The sequence below is a fragment of the Vicugna pacos genome, chromosome 11 (genome assembly GCF_048564905.1).
Source record: "Vicugna pacos chromosome 11, VicPac4, whole genome shotgun sequence".
NCBI classification, from domain to species: domain Eukaryota; kingdom Metazoa; phylum Chordata; class Mammalia; order Artiodactyla; family Camelidae; genus Vicugna; species Vicugna pacos.
In genome coordinates, this window is record NC_132997.1 from 51,948,271 (window position 1) to 51,970,259 (window position 21,989).

The following is a 21,989-nucleotide window of genomic DNA, read 5'->3' on the forward strand; positions in this document are numbered from 1 at the left end:
ATACAAAAGCTGTAGCAAGTAGCCCTTTGTAGCCCTGGGGGCTTGGAGGGTTTCAGCGTAACTAAACCCTGCATGCGCATGTGGTGCTGTAATGAACATGGGAGGTGTTACAGTAGACATTGCTTAATACAGTCCCCTCCGCCCTCCATTGGACTTCATGTTTCAAACCATTATACTTCTGAGGACCCCTGCTTCTGGGACTTCCTGATTTCGCAAGAAGAGAATGTATTTAGTTTAAAGATACATCAGGATCATGAATTGCCATGTTTCATTTTTTTAAATAATGAAAATCCATAAGAGTTTAAGATATTCTTAGACACACCTAGTTTAGCAAACACCTCGGACCTCCACATTTCTGTGAATTCACACATAAACTAGCCAGCACCTGAGTGCTGGATGGCCCTCTTTGGCACCAGAACAGAATAATTTATTAAGCTTCAGTACTTAATAAGTGTGCACAAATATCATGCAAACGTACGACCATACTCACAAACGAAAAGTGTATTAGAGTCGTAGACTTATACAAAACATCTTGTAAACAAAAGGGAAGAGGTTGGTAATTTCTGTACAAAATATGCAGGTTTTCCTTTTTTTTTTTTAATAATCTGTAAGATGCATCATACTTCTGGCATTTTCAAAAAGTGAAAACTGTATAAAAATAAATATTCTATGTACAAACACACACAGGCCAATCCCAGGTTAGAGGCATCACTGCAAAACAAAAACAAACACAAAACAAGTTGGAGTTAGTCTCAGTCAGTCTGTGGGTATGTATTTCCCTAGTGGGAAATAAGGTAAGTCTTGTCCTGGGTTGAATGGGAGCTTTGGGTAAGGGAACTGGGGGAGCCAGGAACCCCCTAGTTCGCCCTGAAGGTGGGAAACCACTTTCTCTTTCCAGTCACTCCCTGTCCTGGCCACTAGAGGGCACTTTCTCTTTATGCTGCCTTCAGCGGCCTGTTGGTTGAATTACCGCATCTTCGCAGGCTGAATTTACAGTGAGAACCAAAAGGCACCAGGCTCTCTAGTTGCTTCTCCTAGACACTGGCTCTTGAGAGTGGCTGTTCTTCCCCTGCTAAGCTTAGTCAGTCATCTCTATCCTCTAACCATCCACAGCAATCTTGAAGAAGAAAATCTTTCTCTTAGGGGACACGCCCCTCACCTGCTTCTTGGCGCTTTCACTAGGTCTAGGGGCACTCAGCAAGAGGACGAGGCCAGCAGGAGGGACAGGTCCTCGGGGAGGCTTCTCCCTTAGGTGCTGAGCTTTTCGTTTCTCTGGTTAGGGGGTGCTTTAGGTACCTGGGCAAGTAGGTACTCAACGCAGGGCCTGGTGTCTTGGTGGTTTCACTGCTTTGCCGAGCCCCATGAACTGATGAGACTGTGGGCATTTAGCACAGAGGAGCTTATTCATCTCACTGTGAGTGTGACTGCTGTCAGTGAGCAGGACTGGGTTAGCCAAGCACAAACTCTTATACAGGTAGGGGTCTCCAGCTCTTTCATGAAGATGAACCAACCCTTCGAGACCATGGTGGAGGGCTGGTGAGAAGTCTCTGAGCAGGAGGCAAGGTGAAGGGAGGCCATAGGTGGGTCTGCATGGCAGCTGCTACCTTTGCAGGACCAAGTTGGGCTTGCGATTAGCAAACCAATGGCCCTGGTCATGCTGGGGAGCCCTGCACTTTTGGGGCCCTGGATGAGTGAGGTGATGGCATCGAGGGCACAACCTTGTGGTGTCAGCTTTAATGATGGCAAATGCCAAGCAAGTGTGAGCAGATGAAACCTCACTGTTGGTAGGAATTCTGGGAACCCAAGAGAGGTTGGGCTGAGTTCTCTCATGTGCAGAAGCATGAAGCTCTGACAGCTTAAGTTCAAGGGTAAGAGTAGAGTGGTGAGCTGGCCAGTCTCTCCGAGGAGGTATAGAATCCACATGACTTTATAGTTTAAGCAACTTAGATTCCCTACATCTGGATAAACGTCATCACATGGCTTAAATGGCCTCCTATGAACACTATGAGACGAGCTACTGATAACTAATTTTAAAAACATGGTGTAGAACTCCATGCAGGAAGGACACTGTGATAAATGAACCACACAAAGCATAAAGATGTCACTTGGCTGGCTGCATGGACATTCCATACACTGGGGTTTGCTGATGCCTTAAAAAGCATTTTTAAATGTTCTCCAAGTGTGTGCAGTGAGTGGCATGTTTAATGGGCACCCTGCCTTTGGGCTGATTCCTTTTTTGACCCGTGCCCTGCTGCCTCATCTGTAGGAAGGCCTGGAATGGGAATTGTGCATGCTTTATTGCATGGCAGAGAATGGAGCCCAAGGCCACCTCTGCCCTGAGGCACTAGAACGCTGGGAAAACCTTACCTTGTTCCAGCAGCCCTGGACTGGTAAGCCGTCTTCACCCTGCAGTGAGGAAGGAAGGCAGATGGCTCAGACTCTCCAGGATAGCCCACCAAGCCGCTGGACGGGGGCACACGGGCCACAAACACAGGCAGTTGATTGGGATGTAGCCCACCTGATGGTCTGTCTCTTTTCTCCCCATGACGCAGCCTCAGAAGGAGGCGGGAAGCAAGCCCGCCAGTCTGCCCACTGGCTAAGCTCACAGGGTTACTGTGCAAGGCCAGGGGCTGTCCTGGCCTATGGGCTCAGCAAACACAGGGGACCTGAGTGTTGTGGAGAGAACAGCCCGGAGGCCCGCTGGCCTCTGCTCTGGCTGTACTGAGTGCAGGTGCCTGTGGGCAAGTCATTCAGTGCTTGGGGGGGCCTCAGTTTTCTCCTCCATAAAACCTGGGCAAGGTGCAGCTCTGTGAAACAACAGCCCCCCCCCCCATGTCTCCCCTCTTATTCTCCTCTCTTCCTTAGCAGCTGGAGGAGGACATTCAGGCAGTTCTCATCTGGTGTCTAATGAGGAGGAGAAGGGATGACCTCACAGACATCACAGTGTGGGCCTGAGGTGCCTTTAGCAAGGGGACGGGGCTCCCGGCACAGCCTGGGACACTGATGGGGATTTGGGGGGAAAAGGCAGCGGCAGGACAGGAATCCATTCGGTGCCGCCTGTCCCCTTTACCCATGGAGCAGTCGCAGCCTCAGGACCTCCTGAATCTCCTCGAGCCCTGATATCCTGGCTGCTCTGCACACCCTGGGGAACCTAGAAATCTCTGAGAGGCATGTGGGGAGGGTGAGGCTAAACCAGGGCAAAGATCTGGTTCTCAATTCAAGTCTATTAGAATTGTAGCCAGATTCTAGAACTCCAGGCTCCAGGGCAGAGAAAGAGATGGACACAGGGTTTCAAGGGATTGGAGCAAGTGGTCAGCCCCGTGGAGGTGGAATGGTAGCCCCCTGTGCCCTGGACCAACTTCATCCACCCCCAACAGGCGGCTAAACCGCTCACCTGGCGTTCCGCAGACAGCTGGCCCTGCGCGGAGGGCCCAAGAAGTCTAGTTGCCTTGTGTTAAAATTCATGATCAGTGGCCCCCCTGCCCCACGCCCACAGTAACACAATGCAGGAGGCGGGGCAAACAGCAACCACGGAAAATACGAAAGGGAAGACATGCACACGTCCACAGCAGTCAGTAGACACGTGACACGTGTTGCTGGTGGAAATGACAGTTTGCACTAAAGGTCAAGTCAAGATGACTTTCATTGTCCCCTCTGGCAGGGGCTGGTGGTGCACCCGAGGGTTCCACGAAGACCTCTGTCCCCTTCCCCAGCCCAACACGTCATACGGACTCTGGAAGGCAGAGGAGCCCCTGCGGGCCACAGCAGCATTCCCATTGGCACGTGGATGGTGGCGGCGGGGACAGAGGAGGGCTGGGCAGGCAGGGGATCACGGTGGTGTCGGGGTGAGGAGCAGGGAGGCCAGGGCTGCCGCCGGCAGAACCCAAGGTGTTCAGATGGGGGGAAGGGATGTGGCAGAGGCGACAGCCGGCTGGTGATTAATGGAGGTGCTGTGGAAGGTGTGGAGGTTCCAGGGTTGGGAAAGGTGCCCGGTGCTGCGTGCTCTGGGCTGGGGAGGTGGGGGCCGGGAGGCAGGGAGTGTGCTGCTCTGGGTGCTCGCTGCTCTGCCTCTCCTTTTGCTGCCTATGCTGGTCCTAAAAAGTCCCTTTAGGGGCCCTGTGGTCTCCTGTCAGGGTCACATAGTGTTTTTCTTACCACTTTTTCTCTTCTGTTCAAAGATAATTCCTGTGTGACCCTGAGGTGGGGATGTGAGGCGGGGAGTCCTCATCTGACAATTACTGGTATGAAAATAGCTTCCTTAGCGCCAAGCCTCGTCTGGAAATTTAGGAGAGCAGGAAGCTTCTGAGCCAGTTGCCTTGAAATGAAGTGCCATTTTCTGCTTCCTTGCAGTAAGCTGAAAGGATCTCAGTGGCCACTTGGAACATCCCCGCCTAGAGAGGGACTGGGCGCGGCGGGACCTGAACTGCTGCCACTGGTGTGGGATGTGCTTGGGAGCAAGTCCGAAATGTCCCTCCTGCCCCGTCTCCTCCCTCCTCTTCCTTAACTACATTCTTAACCTCTCTATGCTCTTCCAGACTTTTCGGTGATGAACCACCTGAAGATGAAAGAAAGGGAAACCAAGGGAGGGTGGTGTAGGGTCTTCTGGGATTTAAGCAAAAAGGATGAACCCTTCAGGATCTAGAATCCTGACCTAGGACCACCCCCTGGTTCTGGGGTGTCACTGGGACAGCGATCCCAGACCTAACCTGGAAGAACAGTCGGGGTACCCCCTCTCCACCTGGCTTCTAGAACTCTTTATTCTGCCCCGTTTATAAGGGTGCCTGCCCATCTGTCCCCTGCTAGACTGTGAGATGCTGGAATGGAGAGGGATGTGGGGCTGACTCATTCACATGTTTGCCAACACTCATCTAACTAAGTGCAGCGTGGGAGAGAAGCCACAGTCCTAGGAACCTGTCCCTTGTTTTCTTTCTGGCGGCAGGTTTGTCTAGAAACAGTTCAGAAAGGAAGGTCCACTACAGCTAAGGCTGGCACTAGATGGGGAGGGACGGCTCACATTAAAGTGGCGGGCTTTTGAAGCAGCTGTAGGAGGAAGCCGAGAAAGCATCTTGGCAAACTTTGCATGCAAGAGGGGGATGTGGCGGGAGCCCCTGAGGACCAGCCAGGGCAGGGTGACCCTTGGTGTCTCCAGGGTGAAGAGGTGGGAAGTGGAGACCGGGTGGATGGAGCAGGAGTGTGGAGGGCAGCTGGAGAGGCAGCAGGCATAAACCACACACGTGGGGAAGCCCAAACTGGCCATGCAGGCGAGGGAGGGTGATGCCATACCAATGGGCACGGGGCATCCAGTCCGTCCAGCCCTGGTAACCCCGGCTCCCCTTTCTCTCCTTTAAAACCTCGATGTCCCTGTTCATAAAACCAACCACGATGATTATTTAGGTCAAGGCCGGCCAGCTCCGACTGGAGTGGAGAGGCCCAGTCCTACGCTGGCCAGGATGCAGGACCCTCAGGGCATCTGTAAGGAGGCTCCAAATGCTCGCTGCTCCCATCTCCCCAGTTCTGCCTTTGTGCTTCCTTTGATTTCTGGGAGAGCTGAGCTTTGGAATGTGTATGTCCAGCCCCCTCTCCATTTAGAGACTCACTTGGAGTAAACACAGATGAATTTCAACGTTAATGCATCATAATTTTCAAGACCTTCAAATGGGTTAAGACATTTGAGAAGCCAGGCAGATGTGCCACAAATCATTCCTTATTGGCTGGTTTGGGACAGCTTCCTGCAGGGTGTCTATCTGCTGATTTTGGTCTGCAGCTTTACAGTTTTTAGCCAGATGCCTGGTGGGCTTTGGGAGGCTGTGTATAAAAGCCCCCTCCGTGGCCTCATTCTGCCCAGTTTTGGGCATAGGCAGCCCTTAGGAGACGCTGACCCTAGTGTTCTGCATCCTGACCAAGTGGGGATTCAGACGGCTTGAACTGCTGGCCACAGAAATGGCCTCAAAACAAAGAAGGCAAATTTGAGGGGGCGTGTGTCACTGTGACATGCGACACTGGCTTCCAAAGCCATCTTGGAGCTAAGAGCCAAGGCCTGCTCCCAGTCGCTTTCCTCGTGGTGTCTCCATTTCCACACATCAATTGTTCGGCATCTTCAAAAGAAAGGGATTTAGCGAGAATTACTTGCAGCTGTGGTTTCAGGGCAACACCAACAGGCAGAATTTCACCAGCCAAGCAAACAGATAGGTATTGGTGGAGTCACTCGGTTTTTATACTAGTTTATTTGCCTTCTTTGTTTCCAGCTTGCAGACCTCAAGGAAAAACCCAGAACCACCAAACGATAGATGGAAACATACCAATGGACAGGGGGCATCTAATCCAGGCGCTCCTTGGTCTCCCTTATCCCCTTTAGGCCCTCTAGAGCCTTTCTTCCCCCTCTCCCCCTGTAAACAATGGTTTAGTCCAAGAAAAAAAATAACATCAAAACTTTAGGATCATTCATGTGTTAAGGTTAGAGACAGAAAAAGAAAAAAATTGAAAGAGGGAAAAATAGATTCTCTCAATTAGGATACGCCACCCAGTGGGATGAGGGGTCCTGAAAGGACCATGGCTGACCCTCTTACCCACGGGCACGTCACTGGGACCTGAACCCCACTCCCCAAGAGTTTCACCTACCCTCTAAACTTAGGAAACTGTGCTCACTTCTGCACTGGCCTGCCCCCCCCCACCCCTGGAAGAACCTGAGAACCTGGCTGAGGCAGGTGTGGAGGGCGGGGAGCCGCGGGCTGAGAGCCAGAGGTGGAAGGTGATAGCGGCGGCCACTTTTGCTAATAGCGAGCCCAGAGCGCATCGGTAATGATCCACTTCCTTCTCTTTCAGGGTCCATTTTTGAAAGGCCCTGTCCTGACAGCTTTTGTCCCAGTTGGTTTCCATCCCTTTGATAGTATGTTAGGAGGTGAGTGATCTCGTTTAGAGCCCTGGGGTGTGTGCAGGCATATGGGAGTGTGCACATACACGGCTGGTGTGTGTGTGTATGTGAGCCTGTGCGTGTGTGTACAGTGTGTGCTTGTACACGTGTGTGCAAGTGCACGTGTATGTGTGTGTCCAGAGCTCACAGGCAGCACCTGGCTCTCTGCTGGGTCCTCCCATTTTGTGTGTCTCTGGCCCATCCTGGTCTGAAGTCACTGGCAGCTATTTGTATGTGGGCATGCTGGTTCGAGGAATGTATTTGTTTCTGAAAAGCTTCATTAAATATCATTTTTCTAAACTGAACCCTATTTTGTGTATGTCAGGGTCACTCTCCATTTAAAGAAGCACTGTGGGGAATTCTTTGTCATACATTTGAGTTTGGATTTTTATATTCTGAGTCTCCTTATAAAGGGGCCAAGTGTGCCCCTGGGGAGTCGCCCTGGGAACACTCCTCCGCTCTGGAAGGCCGGCTGTCTGATGCTGGGAGGCTTCCCTGGCCTTTCTCCAGGGCGACGAGACATTTCAGGGTGGGTGGCTGAATGGTCAGAGCAGAGGCTTGGAGCCAGAGCAGGGTTTGCCTCTTATCAGCCACGTGACTTTGCGAACTTACTGAACCTCTCTGAGCCTCAGTTTCTTCTCCTGTACAATGTGGATAATAACACCTGCTTCAGAACTTTGTTGTGAGGTCTTTGTGCGCCAGTAGTGCTTAACACTGGCATGTAGGATGTGCGCTGTAAGGGATGGGCTGCTTCAGATGATGGCAGTAACCACTGGCATTTCTTGCCAACCAGCACAGGAGCCGAGGCTGCCGCCAGAGGTGTGGTCTCGCCGTGTCCACTGTGCTCCCGCAGTGGAAGGCTGCAGGGCTTCTTAGAGGGAGGCAGTGGATTAAAACAACTTTTAATGTTTCTCTATGTCTTTGGAAATTACCCCAATTTTTTGATTCCAGAGGTCGCCTGCCACTGCCAACACATCATTCTAAGTGAGTTGTCTAAAATGCAAATGCTTGCTTAGAAAATGAGATATGTTTGAGAGGAACCATGAACATGCATATTAGGTGCCATCGCACTGGCTCTAGGATACGCCCACCAATGAGGATATCACAGCGCAATTCATCTGCAGACGCTGGACAAGTAAAACCACTAGCTGTTTGGACGGGGAAGTCCCGGGGTAAACTTTCTCGGGAATGTGGCTCCTTATTGTCCCTGGGGCAGGCCAGTGCAGAAGTGAGCACAGTTTCCTAAGTTTAGAGGGTAGGTGAAACTCTTGGGGAGTGGGGTTCAGGTCCCAGTGACGTGCCCGTGGGTAAGAGGGTCAGCCATGGTCCTTTCAGGATGGGAAACTTGCACTCTGGGCTGTCATGTTCTAAGGGCACAGGAAGTGGCCTTCACTGGGCGCCCCTTGGAGACATTGCAGCAGTAACTGCACCTACATCCTCCCTGCCCCACCCTGGCCCTCAAGGAGGGACACGAAAGAGCCCAGGGGAAGAGGAGAGTTCTGGCTGGTACAGAAGGGGGCAAATAAGGTCAGCAGCAGATGTTTCTTTAAAAATAAATATAAACCTGATTTTAGAGGATGTAAATTGAAGCTGGGAGAGTGGAAGGGACAGGATGAGGGATGTGCAGTTATTATAATGGGTGCATATATCTAGAGGGAGAAATATTGAGTGGGGGAAGGAAGAAAGAAGCAGGCCTGGCCAAGAGAGTAGAGGAAGGGGAGGGAAGGAGGCAAGGGGGCCTGGGGAAGCACCACACACACATACACACACACGCACACATGCACCCCCCCACCCCACACCCCAGACAGCACATCCCGGAGAGTGGCTGCAGCCTCACCGCACGCACTCAGACTTTTCAGTTGGCTGGTTGCAGGCAGCTCCACAGTAACGTCCGACTTCCCTGATGCCCAAATTGCCAAATTCACACCACCCTTTATACTTTTCATCCTAAACACGGCTCCTTGGCCACATTCACAGGGCTCTTAAGGGACAAGGAGAATGTCTCTAGTGACAAGGATAGACACCTTTTCCCTGGGATGTGTGTCCCCTTAGAAAACTGCCTGTCTTGGGCTCTGGCCCTTGCCCACCCCTACAAGGACCTCTTTCCTCCCGTGAGCAGGAACGACACTCCCAGACCGCCCTCTGGCGGGACTTGAAGAAGCCCTGTTGTAAAGATGTGTCTCAGTTCATGGTAAGATAGGACCACAGATGCTGCGGCACCTGCTGGAGCCTCTCTGATGGGTTCCCTGGGAGTGATGGGGGCAAAGTTCAGGAGCCGCCCTTCCATGCCCGGTGGGCACAGGGGCTTCAGACTCTCCTGGCTTTGCCTCCACAAGCAACAATGAAGCTTCCAGCCAGAATGTCCTCTCAGCAATTCTGGCCTTTTACCTGGACCAAAGTGTCAACATTCTGAGCTTCCAAGCACCAGAAAAGCTGGTCATGGCAAAGCATTGACTCTGCATGGACCTCTCTTCATTTTGGAGGCCTTATCACCAAGCCCTCATCGCTCCCCCCAGAAGTCCTGTTAGGACGGGTGGCATAAAGTGGCCTGAAAGGGGAGGCGGGACGTAGGGGGTGCTCTTCTAGGACACTCTGGCCTCCTGAGAGTCAGAACTCTTGGACGGAAGAAAAAGCCAGTCCTTGATGTGGAAACCTGCCCTTTGTAATAAGTCAACAGGTTCTTTGTGGTGTACTCAAGGGAAGATGCATGCAGCCTGCCTGTTTTCTGGACCTGACTTTTTACTAAGTGACATACTGCTAATTTACCTGTGGGATGGGGGAGAATGTGTAATACCTTAGAAAGGGGAAGTGGAGAAGGAATGCTTTCCCACTGAATCGTGGGGCCTCAGCAGCTCATTCAGTGACCTCAGTTCCTTAAGTAAGTGTCAGAGCCACCAGCCTCCCACCTCCTCTCCATCTGTCACAAGGGCCCCTGCCCCATCTCCACCTCTAGAGCAACACGGCCACTGCCACCTGACACTGGAAGGACTGGTTTTTGCAGACTTTCAAATGGCCCTGTGCCTCAAGCCAACTGGAAAAGTCTTAAGAAACAGGTTTAATAGGTGTTAATTGAATGTAACAAAGAAAACAAGAACACTTTAGAAATACATCAGAAAGGAGGTTAGTGAGTATGCCAACTGAGAGGTGGAATGATCAATTATTTTAGTGGTCTAAATTCTTTGATGCCACAGTAATGAAGGTGGGCTTCCCAGCTGCCTGAACAGGATGGCACGTTTCTGGAAGTAGGTCTGTTTATTCCAGTGGTTTCTAGACATGGTCTTCCCATGGACAGTCTGGTAGGGGGAGGTCTGCCTGCTTGCTCTTGTTCATAGATTATATGGGACAAATTGACTGATTTTGATGAGCTGCCAGAAAGGCGAATTTAGGAATATGGAAGTGTTCAATAAATCCATCTTAAATTACAGTTGATGCCAGATATAAACACAGATTCTGGCAGGTTCTATTCATGAACAGTTACCAGTGTTCAAAGGTCAGCCAGAAGACCTGGGTTCTGGAAGCCACCTGCTCTGTCTCTGACCCTCTGTGGGAACTCAGAACATGTTATCATCGTTCTGGGCCTTGTTTCTCCATCTGTTCTTCTACCTCTTCTACCTCTAAGATCCTTGGATATTATTCCCACTAGAAGATGCTCTTGGGCCTCTAGGGGGCGTGCGTCCCCATGAGAACCACTGTGATGAGGCAGCCAATGCATGAGATGCTCCAGAAAGGAACCCAAAGGTCATCCCTTGGTCAGAAGTAGTGAGATGATGGCTGCTGGGCCCAAGTGTGCCATACACACAGCATGTATCGTACAGCATCGCGTGGCCCTGGGTGCTGTGGACACTCAGTAACTGTGTCCTGATGAAGAAGGCAGATACCAAGGGAGAGCAGGGGGCCCTGGAAGGCACAGTTTGTGTCGTAGTCCTGCCGACTCTTGCCAAGAGAAATAACAGCTGGGGTCGTTTTTAAAACGGTTGGCTGCGTACAACTATCTGCTTGTCCTTGGACCTGCGAGGTATTCTCCCCCCAAGTGGCCTGGGATGCCTAGTGAGACTAAGTGTCAGGGGGCCAGGACTAGGCAAGGACGGGTATAAAAATACCATCTAGAGGCCCATCATCAGGGCTCCGTCCAGGGAGCCAGGCGGGCGGCTCCTGGTCCTGGATGGCAGTGCTAATCTGACGGTCACCCTGGGATTCAGCCTCCCCTTTCCTCGTGGAAAAAGATGTGCTTCCATTTCAGGAGTAGGTCCTGGGCTCCCTGCATGCCACGGATTAAGCCCCTCACTATAAAGCCTTTTAATTTAGGGTGATTTATCAGGAAAAACTGTACTTCCTTCCATATTGGGTCAGGAATCCCCAGTTGGTCATTCCACCTCACCATGAGAACGTCAGTAACGAGAGCCAGAGCGCAAGGACTCAAGACTCACCCGGTTGCCTTTATCCCCGGGTGGTCCGTGCAAACCCTGCAGTAAATCAGAGAAACAAAGACACAGTAATAAGAAAGCACAGAATGTCCACACAGTCCTCCCTTCCAGGCTCATAAAGCTCTTTACTGGGCCTCATTCATCGCAGACTGGTTTAATTATCCCCATTTTACGGAAGGGGGACAAAGGAGAAAACTGCTCAAGGAACTTGACCCCGAGACAGACAATGAATTATGGGAAAGCCAAACAGTTCTGGTTTTCTGGCTCTGCAGCCAGTGCCCTGGCCTGCGGCCGAGGTCTTCTAGATGGCTCATCCAAGGACACGGTCTGGGCGCAGACTTCTCCTGGAAGAGCAGATGTTTGCATGGCTCTCCTGCCAGACTCTTGCTAGAATAATGACTCCAGAGCCCCTCTTGTCAAGGTGCAGGCCATTCCCCTTGGCTTTAGCTGGGGGGTGGACACAAGGCAAAGACCGGCCAGAGGTGCCTACTTAGCCAAAGCACAGCTGAGCATGGAACCCATGAATAGACAGAGGTACCATCTTCAAGGGGGTGGGGAGCCAAAGTCCTGGCTCTCTTAGGCAGTCAGCTTTACTAACCACGCAAGGGGAAATCCGCTGCAAATGGAAAGCCAGTCCCCTGCATGGGAAAGCTTCCTGTCTTGGGAAGTGTCTCCTTGCCTTATAGTGATCTGGACTCGATCCTGTCCCTCCTTGAGGGCAGGGGCCATGGTACATTCACCTGTGGGACCCCCGCTGCATAGAACACAGAGGCTTGTGGCAGAAGGTGCTCATCCGGGTTCACCACATCTCGCAGATGTTCCACATGGCTGAGGACCTGGTTTCCTAATGGGTCGTGTCCCCTCAAGCAGTGCCCGGCAGGGAAGTTCTAGAGACTGGGCTGGGGGCTGCTGGCTGCTTCCTCTGTCAGAGAAGTTAGAATTCTCGCTCGGCTCTAGGCTTTTTTGCCCTAGGCTCTGGGTGTTTAGACAGTGGTTCTGTGAGGGACAGGGGTGGGTGAGAAGAAACCTCTGAGCCCATGAGACTTACAGGAAGCCCAGCTGCTCCTGTTGGTCCTGTCATCCCGGGGTCGCCTTTGCTGCCCTGAAACAGGAACAAGAACACGTGACCCTCCTTGACATGGTAATAGCCTTCCGTCGACCATTTTCTGTTTTTGTACAAAACCTGGGAAACCTGCCTAGTCCCTTCAAAGAGCCCCCCAGGAAGCAAGGGCTAGGTGAAGCGTGGGGTGAGGGCGGGGTGACTGGTGTGGGCTCTGCCCCGAGGAGGGGGCTCAGAAGCCCCTCTTCTCCTCTCTCCACAAAGCCTATCCCCCAAGGCCCTCCGGAAGGACTGGACAGTGTCTGGGGGGTACTGGCTGGCCAAAGGCAGAAGCAGCAGAGAACACAGGACAGGAATGGGCGCAGACAAGGGAGGCAGAGGAGAGAGAAAGCGAAGGGGGGGGCTGCCATTTCTCTTTGAAGCTGCAAGTGTCACTCCTCAGAGTAGCCATCCTGGTTCCTCAAGTGGCTGGTGACCTCAGGGAAGCCTGTGCCTCTCTCCAGAAGCTGCCTGCCCTTGCCTCTTCCAGCTGTGTGATCTGAGAGAGGAACAGAGTCTCCCCCACGGCAGAACCGGCAAGGTGGGCGCATGGTGAGAGGGAAGGCTGCTCCCACCGGCTGCTGGGGAACCCAGCAGCTGCCCACTCAGAGGTCCAGCGCCTGAGCTGGCCCTCTAGCGGTCCTGAGGATGTGGAACCGGGACCTGGCTGGGGGGAGCTGATGTGAGGAGTTCTCGCCTTCACGGAGCCAATGCTTTCCACCCCTGCACACGCCCATCGCACTGGCTAGAGCTCGGGGAGGTGTGATGGTGGGAGCCTGCTTGTGCACCGGCCTCCTGGCTTCTTGATGTCTGCCAAGATTTCTAACACCATCTGTCACTCCATGTCATGCTGTCTGCCTAAATCATTGCAGAGTTTAGGTGTGGCCAGTGACAGCAGCACCTGGGGCCTTGCCAGTCACCTGTGACTGATGCCAGATGACCAGGAGCTGAGTAAGGGAAGCTCTCCAGGTCTTTGTCCACTTGTAGCTACAAACTGAGCACCTGGGGCCTGCCCACTCACCTATGGGCTGTTGGGACGGTCACCAGGGGGAGACAGGGATGAGGGGCTTACTGGGTTTAGGAGGAACGGATGAGGCCGAGGCTGCTGGGGCTGATGCAGTGACATTGCAAGTCACAGGCACCAGGGCTGAAGACCCGAGGCTGAGGAGCACTGAGCACTCACCCTCTCTCCCTTTGGTCCCGCTGGGCCTGGAACTCCAATTGGTCCTGGAGTACCCTGCGGAGGTGAAGGAAAGGAGAGGTGAGGGTTCTGATGCCAGGGGGAGCCCCGGGAACCCCGCCCGACGCCTGGAGGTGAGCAAGGTCCAGAGGCCCAGTTTTCAGGGTTGGCGAGGCCAGGCTCGTTCAGGGCAGTCATTCGACTGGGCCGTGTTCCTGTTTGGGTTTGGGGGCCTTGGGGAGAGAGTGCCTCCCCCCAGCCTCAGAGCCAGATTTGAAGAAGGAAACCTTTTCGCTTCACAACCAAGCTTGCCAAGGCTGAAAACAGCAGGAGAAGAGGTGCTTAGTTTGCTCCCAGAAGCGCTCGGGAGGGAGTTGACGCCATCCCAGGGGCAGGGGACTAGGGGCTGGCACCCCTTTGCTGACGCAGCTCCACATGCAGCGGGAAGGTCTTCATGCCACAGGGACCGATGCAGACGCACACACAGAGGCAGGCGTGGGAGGGTCATTCAGCCACCGCCCACCCCACCCGCCCCCACTGCGGGCCCTGGCCCTTAGCCTCTAGCCGGGCCCCCTGGCCCCGCTCCCAGGCCCTAAGGAACCGGCTGGGTTGGAGAGTGAATGAGTTCGCTCTGGATGTCTGCTGTCACTGGCCTGGCAGGGAAATGTGTCATAAGTACTCCCGATTCGAGGCTGCAGCTGAGTTGGGGCAGCCGGAGCAATCAGAGCTGTGTTGCTTAGGGACAGAGCAGGGCTTGCTATGACACCATTAAACATCTTCTGCAGGTTCCTAAGTAACAGCCCGCCTAGGTGACGTCTAGATTTCAGAGCTTCCTATTGCTCTGCCTTGGTGATTAGTTTCTTGTTCGGGACATGAGCACGTGGGCCTGGGCCTGTGGGCAGTTCCCGGTGCTGCTCTGGGTGTAGCTGTGATGGGGGGCAGGGGGAAGTGGGGAAAGACTGATTTACTTTACATGGGACAAAAAAAAGAGCTGTAAGACATTCTCAGCGCTCCCCTTGATGGGGGGAGGAAAGCTGTGGGTATCTGTGACTGCGTCGGAACAGCACTCTGGACTCACTGGCCAGCTTCAAGTCCTGTCTCGAAGGCCTGCATACTCTGCAGTATTGGAGAAGTTTCTTGGCCTCTCTAAGGGAGTTTTCCCACCTGTGAAATGGGGATGATAACTTGAGTGTCTGCCTCCTAGGCCGCTGCCAGGTTAGAATGGATGAATGCATGTCATGCATTTGGTGCCGGGCCTGACATCTAGGAAGTGCCCAATAAATGTTAGAAGCAGCAGGGTAGGATCATTCTTCCCATAACAATTTTCCTTTAAGTTTGTGATATTGATTTTATGAGAAAAAAAGCCATCAGATTCAAAGGGGACAGAATACATGAATGTGCACTGCTCCCCTCAGTCCAACATGAATGGAGTAAGTGGTGGAGAGGAAAGTCACAGTTTCTCTGATTCCAGCCACACATAATCCCCCAGCCGTGGCTGGCCACCTGGGCAAGGTGTGCTAGGTGCGAGGCGGGTGGTGGAAGGAAAGGAGGGCAGCTGCGGTGCCACATGAAGTGTAACATGCCCTCGGAACACGGAGCTGGGACTGGCCTGTGTGCTCCTAAGTGCTACACCCGCCCTTACCCATCAGTGCTGTCCCCACCTACATACACACCAGACTGGTGGCGGCACAGGACTAGGAAGCCCTTGTGGGCAGACAGGAGATGGACAGAGCTCACAGCATGAAGACGACGAAGCGTGATGGGCACATACAGACACTGTTGTGTTTGGTGGGGACGAGTCATGGCCCAAACCCCCAGGGCTGGGCTCCCCGGCTGAACGCAGCCTTCCTTGAGGAACAGAGTCTTTGCCGCCGGAGCAGCCTCCCACTGCCCGCATCCAGCGGTCTGGAAATCCAGACCTGAGGACCCTGGGTGTATACTATGGACGGGGAAATTTAGATGAAGGCCAGTTTTTTTTTTGCAAGAGGCCTGAGTAAGCACTTCTGAATTGAGCACAGATGGTACTTTCCGGTGTTGGTGGTGAGATAAGGCATGATTCACTGAAAACACAAAGCCACAGCGGGACAGACAAAAGGGATTACAGGCCAGGGGAGGGGCGGGGTGGGGTGAGTTGAGGGATAATGGAGAAGAGACACTCACCGGTGGCCCAGGCCTGCCGTCCAAACCTGAAGCTCCCTGGACAAAGGGAACAGTTTGACCAAGAGAAGGGGAAGGGAGGAACGGGAGGGAGAAAAAGGGACCAGGGAGGGAAGAGGTGAGTGAAGCAGTGACTCTGGACAGACATAAATGCTGGTAATCAAACAAAACGGGGAAAATAAGCTCGGGAGGACAGTAATGTATTCACATGAAAACCAACAAAAACATGGAGACGCTGAGTGCAGTGGGGCCGACTGCTGAGCAGGCTGGGTGGAGATCAGTGCAGATGGCCGTTCTGATCCTCTGTGCCCCCTACTCCCCTCTCTCCTTTTATTCTTTCTCAGAAACACCTCTCCCAAGGGGTTGCCATGCTCCAGGAAAAGAGATACAGAAAGTAAATTCATGGAGAGGTGTCTGGAACCAGAGCAGGTGCATCCTCCCCAGGACCGGCCTTACTTGGGAGAGACACGCCTGCATGACAGGAGAGGCCCAGGTGAGGGTGGTCGGCCCAGGTGAGGGTGGTCTGCATACCTGTTGAGGCCAGGCCATGCTGGGAGACCCCAGGAGGCTCAGCTTTGAATTACAGCATTCAGTTTTGAAACCTGGGTAGAAGCTGGCCTACTTCAACTCAGCTAGGTGAGAGGAGTTGGGCCTTGAATGGTAATACTAAGAATAACTGACATTTCTCTGGCACTTTACAGTTTGCAAAGCTTAACACAAATTCAGTCCATTCATATTATCCCAGACAAGATCTCTTTTACAGAAAAAGGCTTTAGGGGGCAGCTGACTGGGATGGATGTTTAAGGCCATGTATCCCTTGGAATAAACTGGCTGGCAGGTGGGATGCTATGAGGCCCCACACATTCTGCAGCATCCAGTGATATATTCAGTGGGAATTAAAGCTCTTGCTCCAGGGCTGGGCTATGATGCTGCCCCTACAGCTTACCTAGGAGAACAGGGGTAAAATTATCTGATGACTCCAATGTGACTAACCCGGGGGAAAGCAGCAGGGACCCTCTAGGCCAGGAGGGACTGAGTTCTTGAAAACTGCTTCCAACCAAGCCTCAGAAATGAGCCTAGGCCTCAGGAATTTAAAGGTGGGGGAACATTCCCAGGAAAGAGAGGGCAGGGAGGGAAGGGTGTTGGGTTGTAGATCCTTCAGGGCTTTGCTTCTCAGTTTTAGGACCACATAATTCTAGACCAGTCTTGCTCACAGCCTAGAGAGTTGTGGTTCTCAATTCTGGCTACAATGTCAGAATCTCCTGGGGGTAATATTAAATAATACAGATGCCTGGGCCCCACTCCAGCCCAATTCAAACAGAATCTCCAAGAGGAGTCCTGGGTAATAGTGTGTTTGAAAAGCTCCAGGTGATTCCAATGTGCAGCCAGCACTGAGACCCACTTCTGTAAGGCAAATAGGAGGAACTCGGTAGGATGGGCCTGGAAACTCAGGCTGCTATGATATGAAATAAAGCATAGAAGTGAAGCCTAAAAACAGAACTTCAGCTAAACAGCCATCCACTTTGTCTATGCAGCATTGATACTGAGTTGTCTTGAGAGGTCTGGAGCAGAGGGCATGAACTGGAGGCTTGGGGGCCACTTGTGGGCCACTGACATATTTTGTATGGGCTGCAGGATTGCAAATAATTTTGATTTACTATTGGAAAATGAGGAGACATTACATAAAATGCCAGGTGCCTAGCTTCCTTAGAAAAATTAGAATATGCAGAAATACTGGATCCTCATTCCTCTAAGGTAACAGTCAGCTGAACTGAGAAGGGACTGGACCCCTTAAGAAGGGACGCATGGTCTCCGGTGTACCACAGTCCCCGCCACTCCTTATTATCCCTCTGAAGTCCATGTGAGTTGCCATTTATGAATATTACCTGCTCTGTTGTTTTCTTAAGCTAGCAAAAGTACTTCTCTGTACCCATGTCCCTATCAAAAGTTGAAAAATTAAAGACAGAATGAGTACTTTGTTTTTTCTCTGGCACTTTCTTTGTTTATATTACCCGTCTGGTCTCTGTGCCGTCTTCCTTTTAACCCCTGACTGAATTGTCCAATGTTTACCAGGGTTGCGGGGCCGTGAAGGTGGACAAGGAGAGGTTTGTGGTTGAGTAGAGTGCAGGAAGGCTCTTCATAGTCAAAAGTACTTAAATCATTTCGGACACAGCTTATGCCATGGGAAAATGTCTGCTAAAGTCATCAGTTTACCATAGTCTGTCAAGCAAATCTGCTCCTTAAACATTCCTGCATTTGGTGCACTCCTGAGGTGTAATCATACCTTTTGCTCTTCCTGTTTGCTGGCTGCGATTACATTAACCAGACCTTCAAGCTCTGCCAAGCTGGGGCAGTTGGGCTTCCCATCATTCCCCTGCTTTTTACAGCTTCTTGGGGTGGGAGCTGGCTTTATGCCTGGGAAAGAGGAAGCCCCAGTGGCTGGAAAGAGCCCTTTGCAAGGCTGTGGCCTCAGTGGAGGAGCAGCCCTTGGCCCAGCCGGCCCATCGACTTCATATGTGACATCAGGTGACTCACTTTCTTCTCTGGACCCATCAGTAAGATGATTACATGGAATCCTAAAGTCCCTTCCAGGTCTTGAAAAACAGAAGAAAGGAGTGCTGACCTCACTGGGGTGAGAGGGAGGATGCAGCCCTGGGGTCTGGGCGGGTGGTGGGATGAGCTCTCCCGGAGGCTGGAGAGCCAGTGACCAGGCCATCGGCCGCTGGAGCTTGGGGTGAAAGAATTCGCCCAGGCAAGCCCCACATGTGGAGATACAGGTGCCATCTGAGCAGCCTCTGCCCTGCCTTGGGGCTCTAGCCCTGGGCAGGCTGAGATCAGAGATCTCAGGGAACTGAGCTTTGAGTGGCCTTAGCCTGCTGGGGCCAGAGGATCTGACTTTTTGCAAGCTTTTCTGCTGTGGCCAGTGCTTAAGAGCAGAGAGCAGGGGCTCTCTTGTGGTCCCCGGGGAAAGTAGGAGAGAGACAGGGAATACTCCACTGTCCTGTTGCTCCCAGGTCCTCCACACTCGGCCCCCACAAGGGCAGACTTTCAGTGCCACAGTTGAGCACATGTAGGGCCTGAGGCTGTTCTCAGGCCTCTCTTGGCTCTCCAGCTGGGTGCTCTTGAGGGTGGGGAGCTTGTCTTGTTCAGCTTTGCGTTCCTCCAGAACCTAGGCCAGGGCCGGCCCAGAGGAGGCCCGCAGCAAGAGAATTAGAGCCTACTGTCTTGTCCAGGTGGGAAAGCAGGATGCTGCAGAGCTCTGGGATGCTCAGGACTTTAGAACCTCGAATTTTCCCGGGGACTTCTCTGGGGGCCCTGCCCAAAACGTCATCAGGACCACCTGGCTGGGATTGTCACACCGGTTTGCTGGGTCTGTAATACTTACGGGTAATCCCAAAGGACCTCGGTCTCCTTTTTCTCCCTGGACACCCTTTTCTCCTTTTGCTCCATCTAGTCCTGCTTCACCCTGAAGGAAAGGGAGGTGGGCGAGATCACAGAAGGGCATGTCCTAGATAACTGATTCTTGCATTCTGGGGTCCTGGAGATGGGGAAGGGTGGTGGAGAGGGGTGGTAGGGAGAGGAGGGAGGAGGTGGAGGTGGCTGGCCCACGGGTGGCAGTCTGGGGACTCCAAGAATCCCTCAATTCTTAGCCTGGCTCTGCTTCAGTTAGAGTCCCCTGTTTCTCTGTAGTAACTCTGAGGTCCCTAAAGGGAAAAGGGATGGGGGATTGGAGAAAAATCCACAGGTCAGTTCCAGGTCAGGCTTTAGCATAGGTGACCATTTGCATAGCAGAAAAACTGGGACTCTGCAGAGACTGGCTGGCAGATGCCTGAAATGCCACCACTGGAGCTCTGAGGCTTCCAGACTAGTTGGGAGAAGAAAGTGCCCTATAATCCCCTGGAGAATGTTATCATAGGAGGCAAGGGCTGCTGTTAGACTAGCAGCCCCCAGCCCTTCTTATCTATTTGAAATGCTTTAGGCAGGGGAGGTTGGGAGAGCCCCAAACCAGAGTCCAGTGGACTTGGTCCTGGAAGCGGATCCCGTGCTTCACTGCCCTCTGACTCCCACCTATACTTAATGGTAGTGAAGGGTCTGGGCTAGGTTACACGGGAAAAGGATTTCATTATCTGCTAAGAATCTAACCTGTCGCTCTGTAGGGCGGGTTGATTGAAGGATGGGAAAATTCAAAATCCAAAGCCTGCCCGGTGTTGATGATGGGTGTTAAAGGGGCTGGAGGACTTCACTCCATCCTAATTGTGCCCCACTGGCTGAAGTGTCACATGATTCCATTCAGGGAAGGGGTCAGCTCGGTCCCCTGGCACTGAAGCCTTTTCCCTCTTTTCTGCCCTCACTGACTCAGTCCCTTCCCCGACCCACTCGCCCAGCACCTGTCACACGACCTCTTCTTACCTTTGGTCCAGGAATGCCTTGGAGGCCCTGCATTTGGAACCAAAACAAAGCACCTCAGAACTGCATTTCTGGTTAAGTCAATTTCCTTGTCCATAAGTTAGACCACAAAAGAGCAAGTGCTTAGAATACATAGCCTGGCGTGGGGACCCTGCCTGGGGGGAGGTAGAAGAGAATGCTAAGGAGGGTTGTTCTTGGGGCTTCCTGGGGTGGGGTCTGAACCAGGCTTCCCCAGCCAGGGACTGACAGAGAATCTCTCTGTGACCCCTACAGCTGACAGTTGGGAGAAGATTCAGAGACTTATGAAGGGAAGATTGAGAGGGAACAGAGGGAACATTAAACAAATTAATATGTGCAAAGTGTTTAGAGTAGCATCTGGCACATAGTAAGTTTCAATAAATGCTGGCGACTGTCATTATTACTACTACTACTTCTACCAGTGACAGTGGGTGGCTCATTGCCATGGTGACTGTGAACCCTGCAGAAGCAAGGACAAGCATCTCTTGGTTTAGGATACTTGGGGGCCCTCTAGGCACAATGCCTAGGGGTCTCTTTAAAGGTGCCTTATCATCTGTAACCATGGAAAGGCCAATCCAGTGGGCTGGTTTTAAATGGGTCCCTTTCTATTTTAATCCTGGTCGTCTTGCCTGCTGGTTAGCAGGAAAGAGGAAAGGGAGGAGCAGAGTGACTCCAACTCCTGCAGTGGGGTTGAACCAGACCCTGGGGCTGCCAAGCCAGTCAACTGTTTCCAGGAAGCTCGGCACTGCCCCGGCTCCTCAGTGTTCCAGAGATAGTGCCTGTTTAAGGTGTGAGGGAAGAGGAGCAGGGAGGGGCCTGTGGATGTGAAATCCCATGTTGGAAGCAAGAGGCGATAGTGTGACCTAAGGCTGAAGTTAAACCCAGTGACTGTCATGGGGTGGGGACATTAAGGGACCCAATTACAGTGGACTGGAACACAGACAAGCCCTCCAAACTCACCGGAGGTCCGGGAGGCCCCTCTGGTCCTGGTGGCCCAGGAACCTAGAAGCCAAAAGGAGATGTTAGCCACCCCCACCTGTTACACTCTAAGTGGTCCTGCCTGCTGACATAGCCCAGGGTCCGGCTGGGGACTGCGAGGCCAGAGGACAGAATTACCAGCACACAGTCTCCCAAATGAAGGCTTAGAACAGGTCAGAAACTCATAGCAACTCATTAGCCTGAACAATATTGAGAAAAAAAAAACACAACACTGCCAGGAAATATCCTCCAATGTCTATTTTTCTAGATTTCTTTTGAAAACCCAGAAAATCTGGCAGCACCAGGCTCTTGTTCATGCACGGCAACAATTGCCTGGAGCTGAATGAGAGCTTCCCCTCCAGGTGAGGCCTGAGGTCTTCGGTTTACCCCAGTCCCCACCACTCCCTATTGTTTTGTTTGTTTGCGGGGGGTGGGGGGGATTAGGCTTATTTATTTATGTATATATTATTATTTTTTAAGTGGAGATATTGGGGATTGAACCCAGGACCTGGTGCATACTAAGTATACCCTCCACCACTCAGCTCCACCCTCCCCACTCCCCCACTGTTTTTAACCCAGACCTCTTCCGTTCATTTGTTGCATGCCTGCTCCCTGTTGGCATTTGGATTTGAGACCTTTAGGAACAGGGACTGGTTATGTGGAATGAGGGGAGACCGAGATGTTTCTGAAGAATATTCCTCAAGCTCCCCCCACCCCAGGTTTGTAACAGGCAGAATGGGGACTGGGGGTCTTATTTCTCTGGAGAGCAGATTAAAGTAAGAGAGATTTGGACGGGACAGTGGAGATGGAGGAACC

General features: G+C 52.4%; 1 protein-coding gene across 1 annotated transcript in view; it reads right to left on the bottom strand.

Annotated features, from left to right (window-relative positions):
• Positions 1-483: 483 nt before the first annotated feature.
• Positions 484-21,989, bottom strand: part of COL13A1 (collagen type XIII alpha 1 chain) — a 77,800-nt gene continuing 56,294 nt past the window's right edge. Inside the window, exons 29-38 of the mRNA XM_072971375.1 lie at positions 21,156-21,197; positions 20,181-20,207; positions 19,156-19,236; positions 15,774-15,809; positions 13,617-13,670; positions 12,383-12,436; positions 11,338-11,373; positions 5,284-5,361; positions 2,368-2,406; positions 484-711 (exon numbers count right to left, since the gene is read on the bottom strand). Of these exons, the coding sequence (XP_072827476.1) occupies positions 709-711; positions 2,368-2,406; positions 5,284-5,361; positions 11,338-11,373; positions 12,383-12,436; positions 13,617-13,670; positions 15,774-15,809; positions 19,156-19,236; positions 20,181-20,207; positions 21,156-21,197 (450 nt within the window). The 3' untranslated portion in view covers positions 484-708. The remainder of the gene's footprint in view (positions 712-2,367; positions 2,407-5,283; positions 5,362-11,337; positions 11,374-12,382; positions 12,437-13,616; positions 13,671-15,773; positions 15,810-19,155; positions 19,237-20,180; positions 20,208-21,155; positions 21,198-21,989) is intronic.